The sequence below is a fragment of the Monodon monoceros genome, unplaced genomic scaffold (assembly GCF_005190385.1).
Source record: "Monodon monoceros isolate NGI ecotype Baffin Bay Population unplaced genomic scaffold, NGI_Narwhal_1 Super_Scaffold_18, whole genome shotgun sequence".
Classification (NCBI taxonomy): domain Eukaryota; kingdom Metazoa; phylum Chordata; class Mammalia; order Artiodactyla; family Monodontidae; genus Monodon; species Monodon monoceros.
The window spans coordinates 164458307-164483454 of record NW_021703774.1 but is presented as its reverse complement, the minus strand read 5'-3'; the positions used below and the strand labels follow the sequence as shown (position 1 = coordinate 164483454).

Sequence of the window (25148 nt, the reverse complement as noted above, 5' to 3'; positions counted from 1 at the left end):
GAAGTTTGTAAGTTTCCCAGCGTCACCCAGAGAGTTAAAGAGACCGTGTCAGGACTCCAATCTAGGTCTGCCTGATTGGACCTTCAAAGCCACGTTCTCCCCGCTGTGGAGAGGGGAGCAAGGTGGAAGAAAGGGCAGGGCCATGGGGGGGAAGCCAGAGCTGGTGGTCACGGAGCCCGCGGCTTGGCCCTGGAGGTGCTCGCAGACCCAGCTGCTGATTCGGGGGGTGAATAGGCTCTCCCTCGCCACCACGGTGCCACTGAGATCTGTCGGGTTGATCCGGGTGGGGGGCGGGGTCACATGAAGCCACACCCGACTCGGGGTACAATAGCGATAAATAGAATTTATTTTGTACAACTGTTACTGACATACACACGGCCACGGGGGGCTTCCAAAATGGGTGTTGGGGCCAGGAGGCTGGCCTTTGGCGTGGCGCCTAAAAAGTGTGGACAGACGCACACAAGGATGTGGACTCACAGCAGCTGTGCCTGGCTGCCCCCTCCGTGGTGGGTGAGGGTGGCGCAAAGGTGCGGCCCATAACTCTAGGCCAGCTGAGACCCCTCGGCCCGGCGTGCCCAGGAGCATGGGAAGGCAGGGGTTAAGCTGGGTGCTGGCTGAGGAGCCAGGCAGCTCCCACTTCCCCCACAAGCGGGTCACTCGTCTGTCGTGGAGGCAGTGGACAGGGCATCGGCAGATCTGCGGTAGAGACTGAGGGTCCAGGAGGGGCAATGGGCACAGCCTCGGCCCACCGGGGGCCCCAGGAACCCCAAGAAGCAGGGTAGGGTGATGGGAGGTCTCTAGGACGACAATCCTCCATTCTGGGGCAGGTGCATGGACTCACAGCCTTCAGTGACCTCTGAAATAATCTTGTCCATTTATAGCAGAGGCGCCCAGAGAGGGAGAGTGATTTGCCCATAGTCACAGAGCAGAACCCAAATTAAAAGCTAGGACCAAGGACTCCCAGACCAGTGCTCATTCTACCACACCTCACACCCCACGGCCTCCATAGTAGGCTCTGTATGCACTGAGATGTCTCAATCCCCCCTTCCAGCTCACTCCCCCGAGTCCAGAGGGGCACCCAGGGGTGATGGATGGCCAGGCCTGGAGTCCTGTTTCAAGTGACCACTCCCTGCCCCAGCCGGCCCCCCAGCCCAGGGGGTGGGGATGGTGCCAGCAGCTTCCCCGATCCCAGGTCTGGATGGCTCCGCCCTGCAGAGACAGCCCAGACAGTGGGCCAGGAGGAGGGCTGGGGAGGCCGGGGGCAGCCCACAGGCTGGTGCTGGCCTCGGGGGCAGAGGTCCCGTCTGCCTGGATTTGACACAGCATCTTCACCTTGTGCTTCTGCGGCCTCATCTGCAGGGTAAGGGGAGACGGAGGCGCCGTGAAGCAGGGGGACAGATGCGGAAGGGCCCACCCTTGGAGTTCCAGGCTCTGGGTCTTTCCATCCCACTGGGAACCCCCTAGACCCCTCCCTCCCAACAATTCCCAAGTCCCTTTCAGGCTCCCATCAGATCCTCCCAGAAACTCATGGGCAGAGGTGAGGCAGCATTTATTAGCCCCATTGTACAGATAGGGAAACTGAGGCCTGCGGTCACCTAGCAACTGAGTGGCAGAGGACTCAAACCTAGATACATAGCTCTCACCCAAGAGAGGTGACAGAGGAAGAGAGAGAAGCTGGCCCACCCCCGCCCTCTCCCAACCAGACAGAAGCTGGGGGCTGGTACTGACCTGCTCAGTGTCACCTTCAGAGGGGCATCCTGGCTAACAGCCCTGCACAGAGATGGCGGCAATGCAGGTGACAGGACAGACGACATGGAAGATACACGCAGGCAGAAGTCACTGGCTGTGCCCAGGCTGGACGAGCCCAGTCCTCCAGGATTAAGGGGGGCCCTTGGTCCAGCCCCCATCCCTGGGGACCCCTGGTCGCTTTGATGCCTCTCCCCAACAGCCAATCTCCCTCCCAGGTAGGGCTCCCCATAGGGCCAGGCTCCAGGCCACCTGTCCCCACTGTGGCCAGGCCCCTGGCGGCTGTGCGTACCAGCTGGGGCATGTGCTGTTCAGATGCTTCCAGCTGGATCTTGATCTCGGGACATGCAGGGTCCCCCGACTTGCCGGCGTCTGGGTGGGGTGACCGAGAGGGGCCTGGGGAGGGAGGCAGGAGGGAGCCACCTCACTGGCCGCGGGGAGGCACCAGGGAGACGGGGGGCATGGATGGGCGGTCGGCACCAGTGCTCCCCAACCCCACCGAGCCCCTCCCTCTGGGACTCCCACCCTTAACTCCCTTCTTTACCCCCCTCCCTTCCTGCATCATCCTCCAAGGCCTTTCTGGAAACCACCAGCCCTCCAAGCCACCAACCACCCTAGGCTGGATAATGACCAAGCCCACTGTCCCCATGTCAGGGGCAGTCCCATCACACACCCACCACCTGGGGCCTGAGAACTGCTTTTGACCCTCTGTGCCCAGCCCTGTCCCCTGCCCACCACAAGACTGGCCCTGCTTGTGGCGGGGGAAGCTGGCCCTGGCCAGTACCTGGGGAGCTGCCCCCACTTGTGGTGCTGACACTGTCCTCCAGCCACGTGCTATAGATGAAGGAGTCCCGCTTGTGGGGCGTCCCCAAGGATGAGACACTCTCCTGGGGATGGGGGAGGAGAGAAAGAGGGAGGTCAGCCCTTGGCCATGGCACTGGCTTGGCTGCCCTCTCCCCTCCTCACCAGCCCCTCGCCGCTGCAATCCACAACCCCTCACCCTTGCCCCTCTGCAAAGAGGATGAGGGCCCAGCAATGTCTGCCCCAGGGGGGACCAAAGGAGGACAGAGTGGGAACAGACACAGACCCAGGCGCGTGCGCACACACGCACACGTGCGCTCCCATTCATTCATTCAGCAAACATTTATTGATGTTCTCGTGAGCCAAGCCACCGAGAGAAATCAGGAAAGGTCCCAGCCCTCCGAGAGCTTGAAGAGGAGAGGAGAGACAGGCTGTGAAGAGACTAGTACAATTCCAGACTAGTACAAGCCCCACAGGGCAGGGCCTTGGTCTGCACTGTCCCCTCTGCCCACGCAGCACCTGGCACGGGGTGTGGCAAGGAACAGCGCTCGCCAAAGGACTGTTGAGTGAAGCATGACAGACAGGTTCCAAGGACAGAGCCCAGGGTCTATGAGAGTGTAAAGGGGGCTCCTAACCTACCCTGGGACCAGGAAGGCAGGCTTTCAGGAGGAGGTGACATGAGGCTGAATTGAGAAGGATGAATGCGAGTCAGTCAGACAAAGTGGGAAGGAGGACAGACAGAGGAAATGGCATGTGCAAAGGCCCAGAAGCAGAGTAAGCCTTGTTGGTTTGGGGGACTGCAAAGGAGGGCAGAATGGCTGAAGTGGTAAGAGACGAGGGTGGGGAGGGAGGGGCTAGATCTTCAACGGCCTCAGAGATTGGGCTGTGGGGGGTACCGGGGAGCCACGGAAGGCTTTAGAGTAAGAGAAGGTCAGTCTGCATTACTCCTTTGGGCTGAGTCCCTTGATCACAACTCAACCACACCCAGCCTCATGCTTCCACCCAGAGCATCTCCAGGGACCAAAGAGCACCCCTTTCAGGCCGTTGTGGGGCACCTCCCCTCCCTGGGCCTCTCACCAGGCCTGTATCGTCCCCGTCCACACCCTCTGCTTCCTCCACGACGCTGGCGAAGCTGCTGGCACTGGACGAGGAGCGGGAGAAGTCCTTCAGCACTTCTGCTCTCTGAGCTGCTGTCTCCGCTCTGCCACAGACAGCGTCCTATCAGCCAGCATCCACACTGGGCACCTCCTGGGCCAAGACCCCATGCCCCTGCCCTCCCGGCCCAGGGCGGCCCAGCCTGCAGCCAGCCAAGTGCCTTTTTGGCCTCTTACAGCTCCCTGGGCCTCTGAGCCTCCCCAATGCCACTGTCCTTGCTAACACATGGATCCTATCATGCCCCTCCCCTGCTCAATTCCCTCTCCTGGATCCCCACTGCCCCAGATAAAGTCCAACTTCCTTGGCTGGATGCTCAATCATAACTATTAACAACAATACTGCCATCTAGTGCAGGTTTGCTCTGTGCCAGGCACTGTTCTAAGTGCTTTTACCCTAGTTATCTCATTGCTATCATTATTAGACCCACCTTATAGAGGAGCAGACACTGAGGCACAGAGAGGATGGGCACACAGCCCGAGGTCACGCAGCCATAGGTGGGAGAACTGGTAGGACCCAGGCCTTCCAACTCCACAGTCTACTCTCTTTTAACTCTCTCACAATTTTGTCCCATGCTCAGGGCCTTTGTGTCTCCTGCCTGGAGTCTCACTCCTTCCCTCAAATCCCAAAAAAAGTAAATTTACCTTTGGAAAACCAGCCAGGGGTCGCCTACTCAAGGAGGCCCTCCCTGATTCTTCCTTGCTGTGGGAATGACCCTCTCTGCTCAGCTTTGTCTCTCCCTGTCCCTGTGGCCCTTTCCTGCTTCTCTGTTCACTTGCCTGACTCTTCAGCCCAGGCCGGGTCCTCTCCACAGCCCCCTCACCCCCGGCAGCCAACACAGAAGGGGCTCAGCCAACAAGCACTGAACGGAGGGGCAGCCTCCTGGCTGGCCTCCCTGCTTCTGCTCCTGCCCCCACCCTCAGAGCCTTCACATGGTGACCACAGTCAGCTTGTTAAAGCACCACTACTCCTCTTAACTAAAATCTTCCAAAGCCTCCTTGCCTGTCTCAAAGTTCTCACATGGCCTTCAAAGCCGTGACCTAGCCCCCACCCGCCTCTCCAACCTCATCCCCTCCACTACCGGTGTCCGCCTGGGCCCAGCCTCACTCACTCAGCTCCAACTGCACCAAGCATGCCTCAGGGCCTCTGCACTTGCCGTGTTTCTTACCTGAAACCCTCTTCCCTCTGCCACGCCACTGTAAGTCAGACCTAACAGGGCTGACTCCTCACTCAGCTCCCAATTCAAACCCCACCCCTTGGTAGATGTCTTCCCTAAGCACCCACCTAACGCCCCACCCCCACTCATTCTTCATCATATCCTCTGCTTTATTCTTCTGTCATCACTATCTGGAAGTAGCTTATTGGGCTATGTTGCGCTGGACTGTCAGCTCCACGGGGCAGGGGCCGTGTATGTCCAGCTCACTGCCGTCTTGCAGAGCTTGGCATGCACAAAGTGCTCAGCGGGTGTGTGTCAAAGGAGGACCTAGGAGAGTAATCAGGGCCCCTGCCGCCGTGGTATGGCTGTGTCAACACTCCTGGCAGGCCTGGGCCCAGACAGGGGGTAGAAAGAATGGGCCCGCCACACCCAAGCCCCCCGGCTCAGCATGCCCCGAGCCCCAACCTGTTTTTGGTCGTGGGCATCTCTGGGGAGCTCTGAGTGGATGAGTTCTCCGACTTGGGCTCCTGTGAGACGTGCCCGCTGTCTGGGGTCTTCTGGCCAGCCGGGGGGCTCTCCCTGCGGGGCACATGGGGGCAGCGGGGGGATTCAGCACCAGGCCTGGCATCAAGGGTAGAAGGAGGCCCAGGTGGTGAGAGGAGGTCATGGGTGCCTCCTGCCTTGTACCCACACCCTACATCCTCAGGGGCCAGACCCAGAGCAGTCCCTGCAGCTCCTGGACTGGCCTGGCCAAGGAGGGGGCAGGTGCTGTGGGAGCACCTACTGAAGACCCTGTTATGGATAAGGAAACTGGAGTCCATAGATGGGAAGGAACCTGCTCAGGGACGCGCAGCTAGGACATGGCGAAGCCAAGACTCGAACCCTGGGTTCATGGGATTCTGGGCTCTCTTGCCTTTGAGGACAGTGCCAGCTCCACTCCTGAGGCCTCAGTGCACCTGCTCCCTGCTTCACATGCACTGCACACCCCCCCCCCCACAGCAGCGCCATGCCGTTGGTTGTGTTCTTATCCCCGTTTTTCAGATTGGGACAGTGAGGCTCAGAGAGGTACAGTGACTTTCCCAAGGTCACACAGCCCCAGTGTGGTGGAGACAGGACTCACACCCAGGAACTATCCTCTGCTTCCCGGAGGCTCTCTGCTGGTACTACGGTGTGCTGTCCACACCCCGCCCACACAGATGCACTTACAGACCTCCATGGACCAGGCCTCAAATCCCAGCTCTGCCCCTCACCAGCTGTGTGACCTGGGCAGGCCCCTGACCCCTTGACCTGTGGCTCCTTGATGTGCAAGGTGTGACCCCCTGGGAGCCGGCAGAGCTGGGACTGGATGATAGGGCTTCATGTTAGGTGACGAGCTGGCCGTGGTGCCTGACGCAGAGCAGGGACTTGACCGTGTAGCTGTCACCGGTGGGGACAGAGGGGGAGAAGGGTGGGAGCTCCCTCTTGCCTGCTGTGCTTTGCCACTGAATGGGGGTCGGGGGGAGCCAGAGGAGACTCAGGACGCCATCCTACCCTCTGCTGCACCCACCTTTTCTCCTGCACCTCCTGTATGTTCTCAATGCCGATGGCACTGCTGCGGCGTGAGCCGAATGGGCCCGACTTCTTCCTGGTGGGGCTCTTTCCAGGAACAATCAGGGACTGCGGGGAGAGGTCCCAACTCAGTACCCACCTGCTCCAGGAGCCCCTGTGCCCCCCACATGCCACCCTGGGGCCCTGCTGCCCAGGCCCTGAAGCAGAGACAATGAGCAAGAAAAATGAGAGAACTGTCCATCTCCAGAGAGGGCCGTCCTAATTTATAGATAAGGAAACAGGCCCAGAGAGGGCAAAGGCCCCCCTGAAGTCACACAGCAGGTCTGGACCCAGCATCTTAGTCTAGGAGAAGAGCAGAAGCCTGAGGGAGCTGGACAGCCACTCTGGGCTGGGACTGGAGGAGGCCAAGTCCTCAGAATGACTGCTGCCTCTTTGCCCCCAGGACTTCATGGGACCTGCAGCCTACGGGCAGTGGGGAGAGAGTGGGTGAGGCAACCCAAGCCCCTGCCCCCTGCTACACCTCGGAATCTCCAAACCGGCTGGGGGAGGTTCTGGCCCAGCAGTTGAAAGATGCCCCCGAGCCCAGGTTACACATATACAATGGTGGGATGCCCCAGGCACCAGAAGCATGTCCCCTATTTCTCTGGGGAGGCGGGAAGGTGGGCCCCATGGAGGCACAGATGGGCAGAAACCCCCAGGCCAGTTCATGGTCGGGACAGGGAGTTAGGGCAGAGGAGGGCGGTGGCGCTCCATGCAGAACTGGCGATATTGGGGGACGTGCAGCTGGACAGAGGGTCTTTAGGTACCAGATCCTAAAGGCAGGGACTGGGCCAGAGTCCCAGGGGTCAGGGCAGGGCCAGAGCCCCTGGTGGGGGGGGGGGCACTGGCACTGGCACAGGTGCCAGGCCCCAAAGCAGGTGCTGAGTGCCATCAGAGCTGCTGGCACTCCATCCTGCCAGCCCTCGGGCCTGTCCCGGGGGGAGGGGGGCAACGTCCCCAATATGGCCTCCGTCCTGAGGGCGAGCAGAGAGCAGCGCGTGCAGGCAGCCTCCAGAGACGGCGGCCCCGCGGACGACAACCTCTTCCACGGTTCCTATGCCTATGGCACTGCCCCGGCGTCCGAATCTACTCGCACTTTTCCCAGGAATAAGCAATGACTGGCAAGCAGCAGAGGGTGGGAGCAGAGAGAGAGAGACAGGCATAGAGAGGGTCAGAGAGACAGAGATGGCGGGAGGGGGAGGCACAGAGAAATGAGACAGGGAAAGGAGGGAAAGACAGACAGACACAGACAGACAGGGACAAAGAAGAGAGTGGGGCAGGGGATTGAGAGAGACAAGGCCGGGGAAGGGAAGGAGAGAAGAGGTGGGAGGAGACACAGAGAGAACAGAGGAGAGAGATTGACAGTCACATGAGAAGGGGTGCAGAGTGAAACATGGAGAGACAGACACAGAGATGGACCCGGGGAGCAAGACGGACAGAGACGGAGAGGGAGGGGCAGGCACAAAGGAAAAATCAAGGGCGAAAGCAGTTTGAAAGAGGAGAGGGAGTAAAAGGACAGGTGCAAGAGGACAGAATACACAAGTGTAAGAAGGTGAAGGGAGGCAGGGGGTGGAGGAGTGGAAGAGAAAAAGGGAAGGGAAAACAAGGAACGAGGAGAGAGCGGAAGGAAAAGGAAGCAACATGAAGAGAGGGGACAGTTGTGCAAAAACAAAAACAGAAATGGGTCTGGTTACTGCCACGGTGGGTGCTGCTGGTCTGGCCCTGTCCCTGGGGCCCCTCTACAGCCACCCACAGGAGGCTGGGCCACTCTGGCGGGGAAGGAGGGGAGTGGCTAGTGAATTGGGGTTGGAGGAGGGTGGGCCTGCTTCTCCAGTGACAGTGGGCTTGGTGACTGCTGGAACACAGAGGACTCGCCCTGCCTCCCTGGCCAGGTCAGCCCATGGGGCAGGGGTGGGGTGGAGGGGGTCCCTCCTGCCACGTGACACAGCCTCATAGCACTGAGCACAGGGCTTGCTCGGCATGCAGCAGTCAGTCAGTAAATGATGGGTGGGTGGGTGGGTGGATGGATGGATGGACAGACGGATGGATGGAAGGACGGGTGGATGGAAGGAAGGAAGGAAAGATGGATGGGGAAGGGGCAGCAGAGCAGTAGGTGCAGTGCTGGGGGTGACCACTGGGCAGTGGAAAGCAGACTGGCCCACAGTTGAGGGCCTTATTCAGCCTTTGTGCCCAGCACACCCCCTGAGTATTAGTAGCAGAATCCCACAGAGCCTGGCAGACAGTAAGTAATCACACAGTAGGTGCTCACTCAGGAGAGGCTCACACAGAAGCCCAGGTCCTGACACACAATAGGTGGGCACAACCACAGAGGCCCTGGCACATAATGGGTGCTCACGCAGCTCATCTCCTGACACAGAGAAGGTATTCACTGATATCCAGGGCTTATCACAGCAGTCCATTTCCTGACACACGGTGGATTCTCATACAGCAGCTCAGGGCTGGGCACACAGCAGACACTTACAGAGTTAGGTCCACGCAGTAGCCCAGGATCTGACATACAATAGGTGCTCACAGAATCTCAGGGCCGGGCCCACAGTAGGTGCTCACAAAGTACATGTCCACACAGCAGCCCGGGTCCTAACACACAGTAGGTGCTCACACAGCAGCCCAAGTCTGGACACACAGCGGTGCCCGCCAGCATCTCAGAGCCAGGCATACAGCAGATGCTCACACAGAAATCCAGGGCCTGACACACAACAGGTGCTCCCAGAAACTCAAGGCTTGACAGGAGGTGTCCATACAGCAGCCCAATCCCCAGCATACGACAGACAGTAGGTGCTTCATAAGAAATGTGACACAGAAGCTGCCCCAGAGCAGACACAGCTGAATAAGGGGCCAGGAGGTGGGGCGGGCTGAGGAGCTGGGGAGGGGGCTGCAGGCTCTCAGCATCCCGGTGTCACAGCCTGGGCACCTGACCCCGTGGAGGGCAGTGGCTAGACCTAGCCTAGAGCCCAGGATGAGCCCTCGGACAGCAGGGCAGCGGGGGGAGGCGGGGCCCCTGGGGGAGGGCACTCACTATTCCAGCCGCCTTGGCCAGGTCCGGGTTGTTGGGCGCAAAGCTCCCGCTGTGGCTGGTGGACACGGTGTTGGGCTTCTTGTTGCTCAGCCCCATGGCATCCATGGACTGGCTGCGGCTCCGGATGACCCGCTGCGAAGGTGGCGGTAGGGGTTTCCTAAGGCCCCACCCCCTCAGGGAAACCCAGGAGCCACCGACGCCAATCTCGGTGACCCCAGGAAGTCCCTTCCCATGAGACCACACAAGAGTCAGGTCCACATGTGCCAAGGGTAGTGTGGGCCTTGACTCTGCCACCAACTTGCTGGGTCACCTTGGGCAAGCCACTCCACACCTCTGAGCCTCTGAACCTCATGACCGGTCGTACAGTTGTTGTAAAGACCGCAGAAGACGCTGGGTCATGAGCAAAAGCATGCACAGAGAGACCTCCAGAAACCCCAATTCCCTCCTTTTAGCATCTCTTAGGACTTGTTTCTTCCTTGCTTTTCTTCCCTCCCTCCCTCCCTCCGTTCCTTACTTTTTTCAGTCAATCTGCACTGAACGCTCACTTCAGGGCTAGGTACTTTACATTTGCTCTCATTCAATCCGCCCCAGGAAGCAGGCACTGCCACCAAGCCCATTTTACACGTGATGAAACTGAAGCAGAGGTGGGTCTGGAACCCAGACGCCAAACCCAAACCCTTGACCATGGGCTCCGCTGCCTCGAAGAAGGTCTGTAACTTAAGCCCGGTCCACCATCCAGCACTCACCAGACGTGGGATCACTGGAGCCGCCCTCAGAGAAGACACCCCAGGTCCGTGTTCCTCCCACCCACTCCCTGTCTCCAGTGAGCAGAGGCAGGGCTCTCTTCAAGCCTCTTTCTCAAAGAAGTTCTGTTCGCCTCAGCCTTGCTGGGCTAATCCTCTTATGCAAACCCACACCTCCAACTTTGTGGTCTGCCCTGGGGTAAATGTGAGGCCCCAATAGCCTGCTGGGCACCTGGAGGATGGGCAGTCCTCCTCCTGTGGGTGGAGGACACAGTGGCAAAGAGGCCACCGCCTGGGGACCTGCAGCCTGGGGGAGTCCAGGCCCTGTGGGGGGAAGAGGAACTCTCTCCTCCTCTGCCTCTCACTTGGGATGGTAGCTGCTGAGGTAGATGGGCAGGGCTTTGCATTTTGCTTCTTAACTTAGATTACACTGATCTAACTGCTTCACAAATAATTCTCAACAGTTGTATGAGGTAAGTTGCCATTACCCTAAACAACAGATTAAAAAACCTGAGGCTCAGAGAATGCTCAAGCTGGTGGTAAGTGGCAGAGTTGGGATTTGAACCCAGGGTGTCTATGCTCTTAACACTAAGCTAAACCAGAGATAGCCAGGGTGGGTCACACGGCCTAAGGTCATGCAGACCAGGTCCCTCTCCTATAGCCCCTCGTTCACCTCCCTTCCCTGACCTCTGTTTCTTTCTCTCGGTCAGGACAGAGGCTTCCTCCTCTCTTCTTTGCCTGCTGACCTGGGAGCCACCACCCTTGGCACCAGAGGGCTCCAACCTTCAGCACAGCTCCCAGGCAGACTCCGCCCCCAAGCTTAGCCCCGCCTCCAACCATCAACTCCTCCCCCAGCCAGAGCCCACCTTACAACTCCCAACCGCAGCTCTACCCCAGGACAAGACCACACCCCCCCCACAAGTCTAAGCCCACCCTAAAGCCCAGGTCCACCCAGAGGCTCACCATCACCCAGACTCTACCCCAGGTGCGTGCCCACCTAGTCCGAGCTCACGCCTATTAACTCCACCCGTGACTCCACCCCGAGCCACGCCCCCACCCGACTCAACCTCCAATGTGAGCTCACCTCTAGCCACACCCCCACACCTTGTAGCTAACGGCATCCCCCTACTCTAGCCCAACCACGTGCCCAGATTCCATCCAAGCCAACCACATCCGTCCCCCTCTGCACCCAGGTAGACCCCTGCTCTTCACCTTGAAGGACTCGAAGAAGCCACCGCCCCCGCCGCCGTTCTCCATCTTGTCCTCGTCTCCACCCAGGCCCATCATGGACTGGCTGTGGATGTGCAGCTCCTCATAGAGCGTCTCCAGGAGGGCGGCCCGTGTCCGCTCCTGAGGGCCAGGCCGGGGCCGTTAGGAGAGACCCCAGGGATCAGCCCTTCTTCCCACATTTGCAATCGTGGCCACCTTCTCTGAGTGGGAAGTGGGCCTGGGCTCCAGAAGCCTAGACGGCTTCCCTCAGGCCCCTCCGCAGCACAGGCAGCCCCCAGGGCTCGACGTGGCCCCTCAAAGATCTGACTTCATGTCCCCACGCCCCTCCTCCACTGCGTCCTCTGTGGCAGCCCGCCTACCTCCAAGGCCCTCCTGAGCATTCCTTATGAACCCTTACTTCCTCTCCCCTGACCCTGGCGCTGCTCATCTGTAAATCTGTCCTCCCCCAGGCAGCCTTCCCTAAGGCCAAGGTCTGAACACAGCTCTTCTCTCCCCAGGGGCTGAAATTCTACGGGGTGGGGGGATTCACCCCCAAGAACCCATACTCACCTCCAGTTTGGCAAACTTCTCTGCCTTGTAGCAAGCATATTCAGCATTGATCAGTTTTGTCAGCAAAAATTCCTGGAACTCGGGCCCCTGGGAGCCCCCAGCGTGGAGAAGAGAAAGGGGGGTCAGGCGAACACAGAGACAAGGGGCTGGGGCTCCTGAGCCACGCTCTGCTGGGGCTGGGGGCTGCCCTCTTCACTCCCAGAAGGGCATCTCCTTGGGCTCAGCTCCCCAGCCCAGGCACCTGTGAGCCCTATGCCCTTCATGGCTGCCCACCCCTTGGGAGAGCTGGGTTGGGGTCTCCCACTGCCTCAGTCTGGGGGATTGGGGGGCGCTGAAGCCAAGGCTCAAAGTGAGGGCTCCTGAGATGTGAGAGAGATGTGTGCCCCTCTCCCCAAACATTTTAGAAGAAGGTTGAAATTGTCAAGAAGACAACAGAAGTGAGGAAAGGCCACAGAGTCTGCTATACAAAATGTAAAACAATGATATAGTCTGTTCTGGGACGTTGTAAAATAAAGTCACAGTTTTTATCAAGATGAACAGAAAAGCCAGGCCCCAGCTGCTCAGTTAGGGGAGCCCGGCTGCCCTGGCACACAGTGGGGCTTCAGGTCCTCGTACAGTAGAATGTGCACCCTCTCAGCCCCCACCCATTTAGTCCTGCTTTGCCCATGATGGGGGGGGCTGGGGGCTGCCCCTCACCTTCCTGAACACAGCAGGGTCCGGGAGGGGTGGCCCGAAGAAGGGCACGTCGTCTCTCGCAGTGACGGAGACCTGGAAGGGAGGGCAGCTGTCCCCATGGAGTCCCCACACCAGCCAGAAACCACTGATTCGCCTCCCTATCCTGCCTCGTGCTGGGCACAGGGCTGTCCCTTGGCGGGGGAGGTTCAGTGACTGCCGATTGGATGGGTGAACCCCAGGATTTCAGCTCCTCCATCCTTGGTCCTGAATTTGAGTGGTGGGAAGGGGTGGAGGGTCTCAGGAGTCATGAGGATGGAGAGGGAGGAGGAGGCTAAAGGGCGGAGAAGGGTAACCAGCCTCTCTGAGGGGAGGGATTTCAGGGGGCAGAAAGGGCGGGATGGGACTCCTCCATCATCAGAGCAAGAGGGGGGCTCAGAGCCCTCCGGACAGTCCCCCCACTTACAGTTAGGAAAACTGAGGCTCAGAGAGGCCTCACAGTGAGTAAGGGTGGGGCTGGGATGGTGGCTGGTGCCCTTGGGAAGCTCCGAGATCACCCACCTTGTACAGGGAGCCATCGGGGCCCCCACTCTCGGCCTGCACCACCACATAGGCATGCAGAAAGTTGGACGCAATCATGTCCGGCACAAAGGGCGTGTTCTCGTCCTGGAAGACCACAGCCACGATGTCGTTCCCGATGTGCCGCTTCCGCTGCAACTAAGCACAGGGCCACAGCCTTCACCACCTGGCCGGGGGCCCGCAGAGTGTGGGGAGGGGGCCCGCAGAGGCGCGGGGGGCTTGGGGTAGGCAGAGGGCATGTCTAAGGAGTTGCTTCCCCCAAAACTATGTGGTGAGAAACTTGTCTTAAAATTATTCTCGTTTTCTTGGAATCCTGTGACAGATGAGAAAACTGAGGCCAAGACAGAAGTGACTTGCAAGGCCCTACAGTGAATTAGGGGACTTGAACCCGGGGCTCTTGGTCCCCAGGCCCTACCTCTCACCCTCCTCCTGTCTAAATACCCCAAACATGGGCCCCTCTTGAACAAATAAGTTCCACTCAATATATCTTTGTTGTTAAAATGAACAGAGAATCTATTAAAAGAAAATTAAAAGACATTAAAAATAAGGAATAAACATTTCCATTTTTCTCACATGACCCCTGTATCCCCCTGTACCCCTGGAGTGGGGGCATGGGGAAATAAGGAGGACAGCACTGCAGGAAGCTTAGGACAAGGTGACAAATTTCCAAGTTCAGCTCCGGGAACATGCCTTGCACTTCCTCATCACCAGGCCTTTGCAGAAGATGGAAGCCATTCTTTCCCCCAGAATGCTCCTCCTCCCTCTCCTACCTCCTTTGCCACCTAAAAGTCACTTTATCTTGAAAGCTTTGCCTGACTCCCACCTCTGCCCAGTCTAAGTGCCCCCATGTGACCTGACAATACCCTTCATTTCCTGTAAAAATACTCGCATTTACTGAGCTCCTGCTATGTACCAGATACTGTTCTAGCCACTCTGGGTGCATACCCTCGTTTATGCTCACCTATAAGGTAGGTGCATTATCCCCATTTCACAGATGTGGAAACTGAGGCTTTCACAACATCGTAGTAGCTTGTCACCCTGCCCCAACTAGAGGCCACAAGTTGGGGGACTAGATCATTTCCATCTCTCTATCCCAGGGCCCACTGAGTCTGGTGTGGTGGACACTGAATGGGTAGGTAAATGGGGGACAGGAGGGCAGGTGGGAAGCAGGTGGGTGGGTGCCCAGGCTACCTGCTGGGCGTCCCCTTCTGTGTAGGGCAGCTTGGTGGACACGTGAAACATGATCTCCTTGTTGCGGAAGTTGCAGTACACAGACTCGGTTCCCGTCTGCCCGTGGGTCACGTCCAGGCCTCCTCGGAACCTGCCCCAGGCCCCCCAGGCCACGGCTCAGTCTCCAGCCCCAGCCAGGCCTCCACGGGGCCAGGACGGGGGCTCCCTCCCTGCCCAAGGGCATGGGTCATATTATCCTCTGCTTGTCCCACCCCAATGCTCACCCCTTAAAGTCCTGCAGTTTGACCTTCTGGCCAAGGAATTCGAGGAACTCCACGAAGGCAGGGCTCTCCTCGTTGGTGCTGAAGAGTTCTTCCTCGGAGGTCTAGGGATGCACAGAGGGCAGAGGTCATCGAGCTGGGCCTCCTACCCCCATTCACACCCAGGAAGGCTGGAAAGGGGACCTCTGGCAGCCCCTGAGCTCCTGGGAAACTGAGTCCCTCGGCAGGTGCTCTCCCTGGCAAAGGTCTGAGGTCCCAGGTACATGGCCAGATGTGTCGGGGGCAGGGAGGAGGAGGTGAGCACACCTGCCCAAGCTTCTGATAAATGACTCCAAACTTGAAGTTATTGCTGATGACATGCTCGTCGAAGGTGACAATGAGGCGGGAGGCCTGCGGGGACAGGACGATGGGTGAAACACGCTGCTTTTTCAAGTTGCCGTTTATTGCTCTATGTGCCAAGCGCTGTGCCAGGCACTCCACATGCATCCACTCATTTCCTCCTCAGAACAAGCCCGTGAGGGAGGCACTCCCGCGGACTGCATCTCACGGATGAAGACGCCGACATTCCGAGACCTTAAGGAACTGACTTGCTAAGGTCAACGGCTGGCAAATGGCAGAGCTGGGACTTGAACTCAGGTCTGTTGGATTCCAAAGGCAAAGCGCACTGCTCCTGAGTTCTGCTCATAAGCTCCCGCCCCTACTCTGCTCTAACACCCAACTTGTTCCCCGGCTCCTCTGTAAAGCCACCTCATCATGCTAGAACAGGCCGAGTCCCACCAGTGTGCTGTGGAGCCTTGAGCAAGTTCCCCTCCTCACCTTGGGCTTTCGGTAACTGAGAAGCAGGGCCTGATTTCTGAGGCCCCTTCCTTCAGGGGACCTTTCCTGGACCACCCGCCCTTCAGCGACCTCACCTCACTGTGGAATTCAGTCAGAGCCACAGGCTGTACGTGTCTTTCAGGGCCCACCTCTTTCCAGAAACCCCCTGGCTCACTGAAGACAGAAGTCCCTCCCCTTTATCCCACATCGTCACAGTGCCTCAAACCCAGCACCCAGCACCAGAGCTGGAAGTGCCGCTGCCGTCTGTGGGGCGGCACCTATGGAGGTGCCTGTGTTACTCTCTCTTCCCAGGTCCCCTCTGGGGTCAGAAGTCAAGACCAGTGGAGCCTTGGCTCAGGAGCACAGATTACCCTTAGGAGGGTCCCCAAATGGCACTGAGAGTTTCCAGAGGTAAGGAAGGCTCGCCTCCAAGGAGGACAGCACTAGGTTCAAATGCAGGCTTCCTTATCTGCTGTGCATCCTTGGGTAAGGCACCAACCCTTTCTGGGCCTCTGGTTCCTCTTCCACAAACTGGGGACTTTGCAGGGTTATTGTGAGGTTTAAATGAGAGAACTTAGGAAAAATGCCCTGCACACAGCAGGTGCCCAATAAATGCTTGGCCCCCTAGTTACCCACCCACTCCCAGTGAGCAGGGCCCAGATCCAGCCATACCTTGGGGTAGAGCACAGGATAGAATCGATCCACATTCACGTCTTCACACACCAGCTGCGGGAGCAGATAAGGGAGGGCCTGAGGGTGGGGCCTCTGGGCCACCCTGGCCAAGGTCTGGGGGGAGGACAGTGGAGGACAAAGAGGGGACAACCAAGGCTGAAGGAGGCTCACTGTCACTCAGAATGGGGTACAGAGAACTGGAGCCCCTGTCTCCAAAAGGTGCTGTGTTCTAAAGAGTGCCCAAAGCACACAGCCAGCACGTGGGCATCATGGGAACACGTGAGCGGCAGGACCCTGGAGACAGGCCACAGCAGGCAGGCCAGGATCTGGGGCTAAAGATGAGGGTGTGCAAAGGCGAGGCTGCAGCCCAGCTCTGTGCCCACCTGAGATATCCACGGGGGGCTCAGCATGAAGGATCAGAGGCCTCACCTTTGCCATCTGGACCACGTTGGGGAACTCAGTGAGGCAGGAAATGGGGATGACGTCATGGTATGTCCGGCACTTGGTCCTGGGAGGAGAAGACCCATGCTGAGGGGCGAGGCAGCGCAAAAGGGAGATGGGAGCCCCTCCACACCAAGTAAGACCAGAGAGGGCAGACCCCAGGGAGGTCCAGAGGTGATGAGGCGGTCAGGCCTGGCTTGGGCACTAACTTGCAGGGCAACCTCAGGCAAATCCCTGGCCCTCTCGAGTGGGTAAAATAAGATGGGCTCTCAGGTTCTGAGAGTCACAGGTCCCCTCACCCCACCCTCACCTGAGCAGCAGACGCAGGTGTTCCTGGTCCCCGATGACATCATACTTGAGTGAGAAGACAAGGTGGCCCAGGGCGGTGTCCAGTGAGTAGTAATTAAAATGCTCCTGTGGTGGGAGGCGGGGGCCAGGGGAGAGGGTGAGGCTGAGCCTGAGGCTTCCAGGAACCAGACGAGAAAGCCAACTCACCCCCGGATGGGGGTCCTTCACCAAGCAGCAGGTGTCCGGGCTAACAGCACTGTCTGCCTCAGAGAGACCTGCATTCAAATCCCAGCTCTGCCACTTGCCAGCTGGGTAACCTGAGAAGGTCACCTCACCTTCCTGTGCCTCAGTTTCCTAGTCTATCAGATGGGGGTGAGGCCCACTACCTTGTGGGAGGGTGGCAGGCACTGAAAGAGAGAGTGCCGGGCGCAGAGTAGTTGTCCTCTTCAGCAAAGTCAGGACCACATCTGCACCTGCATGGCTGTCTCCCAGCCCCCGCCCCTCTCAGAGCTGGGCACACAGTAGGTGCTCAATAAAAATATGTCAACTGACTGATTGTTTAACTGACTGCTCTGTGGCCCCTGAAGCCAGGGCCCATGAGAATCAGGAAATGAAACATCTCATGAACACACTGGCCGGCTGACCGAGCCGGTTCCTGCCCTCCTGCCTCACCTGGGGAAGACACAGGGTGGGGAAGAAATGCTCCCGAGGGCCCAGGGGAACTGCAGCAGGGATGGCATCCCCAGAGAGGAGCTGGCAGTCTGGCACCTCCAGGTGGGGAAGCCCCAAAGCCAAGAGCCGGAAGTGCCAGAAGATTTCACCCCACCTGGCCCTGGGTTCCCCTGCCAGCCCGGCTCCTCAGCCACACCCACCCCAGGAGTCATCGTAGAAGGAAGCCCTGTTTAAATACAAACAGCTGTGCTCAAAGGATGGGAGGAAAAAGATGTAGGGGCCAGGGGACGTGCGCCACAAATCCACAGCTCAGGGGCAGTCTGCGGGGACCTGGGGCAGAGTGATGGAAACCCCCAAAGGCTTGGCACTATCTGTGCAGAGGGAGTGGCAGGCACTTGGCAAGGAGGTCTGCACCGAAGTCCTCGGGGTGCGGAGTTTCCCCACACCCCCCTGGCTGGGCCCAGAGAAGCCCAAGGAGAGTGGGCTCAGGGGCCCAGTGGGTCAATGCCAAAGTCACCCTAACTTCCTCCCTCTGCCAGAACACGGCCCACTGCTTCCCCAGCACCCCACCTGGAGCCGGGAATGGCCCGGCCTCTCTGCCAGCCCCTGGGGCCCCTCCTCTCTGTGCTGCCAGCCTGACCCTGGCCATCATGCCTCCTCTAAGACCCCCCAACCTGTGCCTCTTCCAATCCTCCAGTGCCCAAGGCATCACCTTCATTCTATCACTCACCACTTCTTCAGCAAACTTTTCTGTGCACCAGCTATATGCTAGGCCCACATAGTCCCCCAGGCCCCACCACCTGCCAGACCCAATTAAGAGCCTCTGGACAGTGGCTTCCGGGGATGCAGTTCTCTCTCCACCCACAGGTGGAATCCCCTGCCCTGTTCTGAGTTTGTCCCCAGGCAATGGCTCCTGCATCTGGGCCTGCTGGCTTAGTCTCAGTCAACCTGTCCCCCCACCTTAGCACCAATACTCACCAGCATCAGGCTAATGCCCTGGGCCCAGACTGAGCCCACACAGCTTCCCAACACCCCAAGGAGTCACCCGTCCTCCCAACACCCACGAGTGCATGCACACACGCTAGAAACGTGACCCCTCCCTTAGTGTGTCTTAATGGAAGGTCAGCCAGAGCTATGTCCAGTTCCTAGCTCAGTAACTGTGTGAACTTAACCAAGTTGTTTTATCTCTCTGAGCCTCAGTTTCCTTTTCTGTAAAAATTAGGACGATCCTGATCTCACAGAGTAATTATGAAGATGTAATAATAACAGCTAACGTTTACTGAGCACTTACTATGTGCCAAACATGGTTCTCGATGCTTTTATCATCCTCATTTTTACAGAGGAGGAAACAGGCTCAGGAAGGTTAACTAACTTGCCCGAGGTCACACCATCAATAAACAGAAGAGTCAATAGGCGTCCCCAGGCCATGAGACTCCAGAGCCCACGCTACATGCCACCACCTCGTTTGTAAACCGACACAGAGACCTCACTCGGCATGGAACGTGGCACCTACAAGGTCCCAGCGTGTGACCTCCCCTCCAGCTCCCACAGCCTCGCCCAATAGCTCCTGCCTGGAACGCCGCCGTCGTCATCGGGTGACACGAGGACAGGTCGTTACTGGGCAGGGTCCCGGCTCTGGGGCAGGTGGTGGGGCAGGGGTTGTACCAATCCAGGTCACACCACGGAATTACTGTCTTCCCCACCTCAAGCTGCCTGAGGGCAGGGCCTGGGGCTGTTTTGTTTGCTGCTGTATACCTGGTGCCCAGAACAGGACCAGGCACACAGCTGGTGCTCATTATTTGTTCACCCTGACTGAGCCCTTTGTGCTGGACACTTTGGGCCGGACACCATTCTAAATGCCTCACAAACATCGTCGCATTGAAGGCATGAGGTGGGTATCATCACCATCTCCGTTTTTACAGATGAAGAACCAGAGGCAGGGGCTTCCCTGGTGGCGCAGTGGTTAAGAATCCGCCTGCCAATGCAGGGGACACGGGTTCGAGCCCTGGTCCAGGAAGATCCCACATGCCACAGAGCAACTAAGCCCGTGTGCCACAACTACTGAGCCTGTGCTCTAGAGCTCACAAGCCACAACTACTGAGCCCACGTGCCGCAACTACTGAAGTCCATGCACCTAGAGCCCATGCTCCACAAGAGAAGCCACCACAATGAGAAGCCCGTGCATTGCAACGAAGAGCAGCCTCCGCTTGCTGCAACTAGAGAAAGCCCACACGCAGCAACGAAGACCCAACGCAGCCAAAAGTAAATAAAATAAATTTATTAAAAACAAAAAAACAGTCTCCCCATCTTAAAAAAAGAAAGAAAGAAAGAAACAGAGGCACAGAGAAGGTAAGTGACTTGCCTGATGTCCCATGTAGTGACAGAGCCAGGATTCAAGCCCTGGTAGAGTCTCTGTTAACCACTATGCCGTAACACTGCCTTTTGCAATAAATGTTTGTTGACTGAATGAGTGAATCCACTACGCATGCTCCCTGGACTCTGCGACAGACAAACAGCCCAGCCCACGGTTCCGCTCCCTCCCAGGCCCAGCGTCCCCCAGGGCTGGGCTGTGACCCACTCCCCAGCCAGCCCAGCCCCCCAACACCAGCGGGCCACACACCTTGCCAAGAAAGTGCTTGCGGTAGATGCGGGCGGTGGGGTTGCATTCCAGCTTCACCTTGGCCGTGGGTGACTGCAGCGGCTCTGTCTCCGGGATGCTGGTGATTTCGTGATTGGTGCCTTCAATCCAGTAGCCCCCAAACTGGGGCAGCAGGATGAGGGGGAAGGGCCCTTCTCGCCCCAGGACCTGAAGGAGGACTCAGCTGAGAGCCACCCACACTGCACGCCACTGGGGGCCCCAAGACACCCCCCATTTCAGACCTGGATCCACTTCTGCCATGGCTAAGGAGTACTAGGGGAGAGCCCAGAGCCTATGTGGGTCCCAGGGATCAAATCCACCTCCTTCAAGGCACTTGCTCCAGCCCTTCTCTTCCCACTGCAGGCACAGGCCCAGATGCACAGAGCCCCATGTCCCAGTCTCAAAGGATGGGAGGGAGTGTGGGGACAGGTAAAGCTGAGAGCATGACGTTGGCCGAGAGGCTGGCATATTTGGCTCAGAGGCCTAAGGGTTCACATGGGCTCTGAAGTCTTGGGCTTGTAAACTGAGTCTCCAACACCCAGAGCAAGGCCTGTGGTCAGGCTCTTGACAAGGAGGAGGACCCGGCTGTCCAGACTCCCGGAGGGAGTGCCTCCTGGGCTCGGGATGGAGATGGGCTCAGTGGGATCCGGGCGGTTACCTCGTGGACGCTCGGGTAGGGAATGTAGTCCTCCTCCGTCTGCAAAACACAAGCAGGGCAGAGGCCCAGCTGGGGTGGGGTCCTTACCCTTTACTTCCAGCCTCCCCAGAACATCTGCTGTTCAGGCAGCACCCCCGGGCTGGGGTTGCGGATGGGGCTGCTTCCTCATCTCCCCATCCCATGTGGGCTGACCCCACGAGGCAGGGACTGAGGCAGGCTTAGCTCACTGAGGGCTGGCAGCCTCTTCTGGGTCTCCTGCCTGGGGAAAAGGAGGCTCACTGCATCCCCAGAAGAAACCTCTGGACCAGTGGTTCTCCCGTGCATCAGAATGGCCTGGAGGGCTCATTAAACTGATTGCTTTGCCCCACCCTCGGAGTTTCTTATGCAGTGTGTCTGGGTGGAGCCCAAGAATTTATGTGCCAACAAGCTCCCAGGTGATGCCGATGCTTCTGGTGTGAGGACCACACTTTGAGTAGCCCTGCTCCAGACAAAGCATCAGCCTTGTGCCCATGAACCCCACTTTAACCCTCATCCTTGTAGCCCTGGGTCCACTCCCCTAAGCCCAGCCACTGATATTCTTGGATTATTGGGGTCCCAAATCACCAACCATGGTACCGTATACCTACCTGGAGGGGCTATGCAGCTCCCACCCCAAGAAAATTCTGAGTCTAAAGAGCCTCCTCACGCCTCCTTTGGTCCCAGGCTTCCTGTTAGTCTCTTCATGAAGGTTGGGGGGTAACGAGGCTACCCCTCCCCATCTCTCCGTCTCTCCCCCTCCCCCTCAGCCGTCCCAGGCAGGAGCTACATGGAGAGGGGGAGCGTAAGCCTCCTGGGTCCTGGGTATGAGTCTTTCTGCAACTGCTGACCATAAGTGGCTTCAAGGAAAACCTTTTACGCAGGCTATCGCGAGGGATGGGGCTTTGATTTTGCGATGGGGAAGCCTGGAGAGGCAGGGTGAGTTTACAGTGGTGCAGATGGGGTGAGGAGGAGCTGGAATGAAGGCCTACAGGCAGGGAGGGGTTCTCCACACCTTAGCCTCCTCGAGGGGAGGGGCTGGGTATACACTGCTTCCCCCTTGGCCCCGGCACCAGCCCGCAGTAAGGCTACTTCACGAAAGGGGGGCGCAGATTCTCCTGGGCTGGCTGCTCGGCTGGGGCAGCACTTCCCCCACCCCTAGAGAGGGAGTCTGCCTCCCCCTTCCCGTCCCCTCCCATCCCCAAGCCCTTTGGAGAGCACTGCTCAGGAAGCCAAAGGCCCCCAGAAGGGTGGAGTGGTTCCAGATTCAGACCTACTTTGAGGGGTGGTGGGAAGGAGCATCGCTGTTCATCCATCCTGCTTCCCTGCAAAGAGAAGGCAGCACATCCCGTCACACCCTTCCCATGCTGCTGGAAGCAGCACCCCTTCCAGGTAGATGGTGCTGTGGAGGTGCTCCCAGGGCAGGGCGCTGGCCGCCGGGTTACTCAGGCCTCTGCAGGGCTGGCCCTCCTGGAGGGAACGGGGGCTGCGGGAGGCTGGCAGCAGCAGGGAGGGCTCGGGGCTCTGGTCACTGCTGGGAGTGGAGGCAGGGCCAGTGTGCACGCTTGTGTGTGAGCTGGGGAGGGAGGCCGCTGCATCTACACAGATACGTGTTGTTGAGAGCAAGAGGGAGAGGGAGAGAGAAAGGAAGAGGGAGAGGGAGAGAGAGGGGGGGAGAGAGAGAAGGAGGGGGAGAGGTGGAGATGGAAAGACTAAGAGAGGCAGGGAAACAGGAAGATGGCTGGAGACGGGGTTTGGAGGGTGACCCGATATCAGGAAAGCTCCTGAGGTTGGTTCAAGTCCCCCGGCCACCTCCCAACACATACCCAAGCGAAAAACACAGACGAGGGCCTGGAAGACCAGGGCTGGGGAGTGGAGGATGGGCAGGGGTCAGGCAGAGGGGGCGGGGGCTGCCCGGTTCCTTAACACCTCCCGGGACCTGCAGCCCAGCCTCTGGTTGCCCTGTGCCCTGGCATCTGTCCCTCCCCCCATTCCACACAGGGTCCTGCAGAGCCTGTGATGCCTCTTGGGAGATGGGGGATGGTATGTGTATGCGGGGTGGGTTGAGCAACCTACACAGGGATGGGAGCTGGAGAGATGCAAGCGGGGCCTGCGCCCTGGGTCAGTCAGGCAGTTGGGCACTATCAGTCCCCATCCCCAGACAAAGGGCTCTGGACAGCACACTGCCAACATCTCCTCCTGGCACGGTCTGCGAGAGCTCCCGGCCCGTCCTCAGAGAGATGTAGGGCTGCAGATACAGCAAGGGCCCCCCGCCCCCAGTCCAGCCCCCTCTGTGGCTCCCCAGAACGGGCTCCAGAGCCCACCTCACCTGCATCTTTTCAATCATCTCAAACAGATCTGTGTTCTGCAACAGAGATGGAGAGAGCAGGTCAGCACCGGGGTAGCCCAGCTGATCCTGCAAGTCTCCGAGGAGTCTCCACCTGCCCCAGCCCTCCTGGTGCCCCAACTCTGACCAAACACCGTGGACCTGTCCAAGCAGCAAGAGGGAGTGGAAGGGACATCATAGGATGGGGCTCTGTGCCACTGACTGGCAGAGTTTGACCAACTGCCCGGAGAAGTCTGCCCAGAGTCCAGCACCCTCCCCAGGCAGCCCACCCCACTCAGTCCCCTTCCCCAAAGGAGGAGGCTGCTGCCTCAGACAAAGAAGGGTGCTTGACTTTTGGGGAGAGACACATCTCCCCCATGTCACTGCAAGACTGGCAGTACTCGGATCGGCCCACGGACCCCTCAGAAGAGCCCCAGGTCCCAACTCCAGAGACGAGCCCAGCTGGGATCCTCAGGAGGGTCTGTGGTTCCACTCACCTCTGGAAGGAGGGCCCCATCCTCCCCCCCAAACAGTGTGGGCTGGGCGTCTGTTGGGGGAGAGAATGCTGGGATGTCCCATGGGCCCAATACCTGTGTCTGAGTCCACACATTCCCGCTCCTCCCTCCTCCCTCCTCACACTCCAGCCAGCCTCTCCTGAGGCTAGCCAGGGCACACACAGGGTTAATCCGGGCATCTGCCAGCTGTGCTTGGCAGCTTCAGCCTCTCCAGCGCCAGCTCCCTACGAGCCTTCCTGGAAGACGGCATCCTTGCCGGCTGGCGGAGCTGGGGGCTGGGCCTGGGAAGCCCCCAGAGTCTCTAGGAGAGCGCCCCTCCCCCAGCACCTCCAAGGCCTCAATTCAGTCGGCTCCTGCTGTCCAGTGGGGGCACTGCCTGAGCTCACACGCACATGTGCTATGGGGTTGTACACCAGGAAACACACACTCCCCCTCTCTCTCTTTCTCTCTTGCTCCAACACACACAGGCCTGCACACCAATATTTAAACACAGTCTCACTGTACCAAAGAAAGCAAACACACAGAAACCCACACGCACAAACCCACCGGGTCTGTGCACATCAATTCTTACAGCTACACGCTAACATACAAATACACGTGTCAGTGTCCTACGTTACACAACAGCACACTCCCTCACACACATACAGGTCTATGTCCCGTAAGAGCCGCACACACAAATGCAAACCCACCCCTGTGCAGATCTGCGCAGCTGCACCAGTAATTGCACACGAAGCTACACGAACGCCACACAACTACTCTCACATCCACGTGCCGAGAGACAAAACAACGTGCGCTCGCAGACACAGGCAGGTATGTTCACAGAAACTGAGCCACAGAGCCCCACTGCCATGCACAAGTTCACCCTTCCCCATCAGTCACACTCCCTGCATAACAGACATGACAGACTTGATCCCATAACATAAAATGAGTTTTGAGAAAAAGAAAAAGCATGCGGCAACTATGGAAGTGGTTAATCGCCAAGGATGAGGGGCATTGGTCTGAACCACACACACACACACACACACACACACACACACACACACTACACGGAGCTGTCTGTTAAAGATCACAAGACACAGACACCCCATGTGCATACTGTGAGGCCTGTCCACAGAGGCAAAACCCACCCTGTAAAATGCACGACAGGAGCCCACAGGAGATGGTGACCCACGGCCCCTGTGGCCACACCCCACACTTCTGAGCTTGGAAGAGACAATTCCACAGGCAATTAGAGCAGAGACCACAGACACACATCTGCAGTCCAGGTAGACAAACACGCCTGTCAGCCAACACCTTGCACAACAGCAACATCAGCATCTGTGCCTGGGTGAGCCATGTAACCTCAGCCCAGCACAGTCCCAGCACCAGTGATACAGGTGCACTGATGTCCCCCAGCATCTGTGC

General features: G+C 58.5%; 1 protein-coding gene across 14 annotated transcripts in view; it reads right to left on the bottom strand.

The window, feature by feature from the left end:
* Window positions 1-323: 323 nt before the first annotated feature.
* RAP1GAP (RAP1 GTPase activating protein) overlaps window positions 324-25148 on the bottom strand; it is a 51263-nt gene continuing 26438 nt past the window's right edge. For 4 of the 14 annotated variants that reach the window (XR_003794584.1, XR_003794585.1, XR_003794592.1 and 1 more), the window contains 23 exons: window positions 23233-23268; window positions 22181-22228; window positions 20889-20927; window positions 20213-20398; window positions 16943-17046; window positions 16621-16699; window positions 16192-16245; window positions 15010-15093; window positions 14707-14807; window positions 14444-14573; window positions 13235-13390; window positions 12698-12769; window positions 12002-12088; window positions 11435-11572; window positions 9480-9611; window positions 7483-7560; window positions 6402-6511; window positions 5321-5434; window positions 3625-3748; window positions 2531-2633; window positions 2039-2173; window positions 1729-1770; window positions 337-1353 (listed from right to left, as the gene is read on the bottom strand). Coding sequence is in view for 5 of the 14 variants with exons in the window: in XM_029230220.1 (XP_029086053.1) it covers window positions 1762-1770; window positions 2039-2142; window positions 2531-2633; window positions 3625-3748; window positions 5321-5434; window positions 6402-6511; window positions 7483-7560; window positions 9480-9611; window positions 11435-11572; window positions 12002-12088; window positions 12698-12769; window positions 13235-13390; window positions 14444-14573; window positions 14707-14807; window positions 15010-15093; window positions 16192-16245; window positions 16621-16699; window positions 16943-17046; window positions 20213-20398; window positions 20889-20927; window positions 22181-22228; window positions 23233-23268 (2088 nt within the window). In the remaining 9 variants the exon portion in view is untranslated. Of the gene's footprint in view, window positions 1354-1728; window positions 1771-2038; window positions 2174-2530; window positions 2634-3624; window positions 3749-5320; window positions 5435-6401; window positions 6512-7482; window positions 7561-9479; window positions 9612-11434; window positions 11573-12001; window positions 12089-12697; window positions 12770-13234; window positions 13391-14443; window positions 14574-14706; window positions 14808-15009; window positions 15094-16191; window positions 16246-16620; window positions 16700-16942; window positions 17047-20212; window positions 20399-20888; window positions 20928-22180; window positions 22229-23232; window positions 23269-23726; window positions 23777-25148 lie in introns of all 14 variants that reach the window. The other 10 variants (XR_003794590.1, XR_003794591.1, XR_003794587.1 and 7 more) reach the window with 8 other exon arrangements.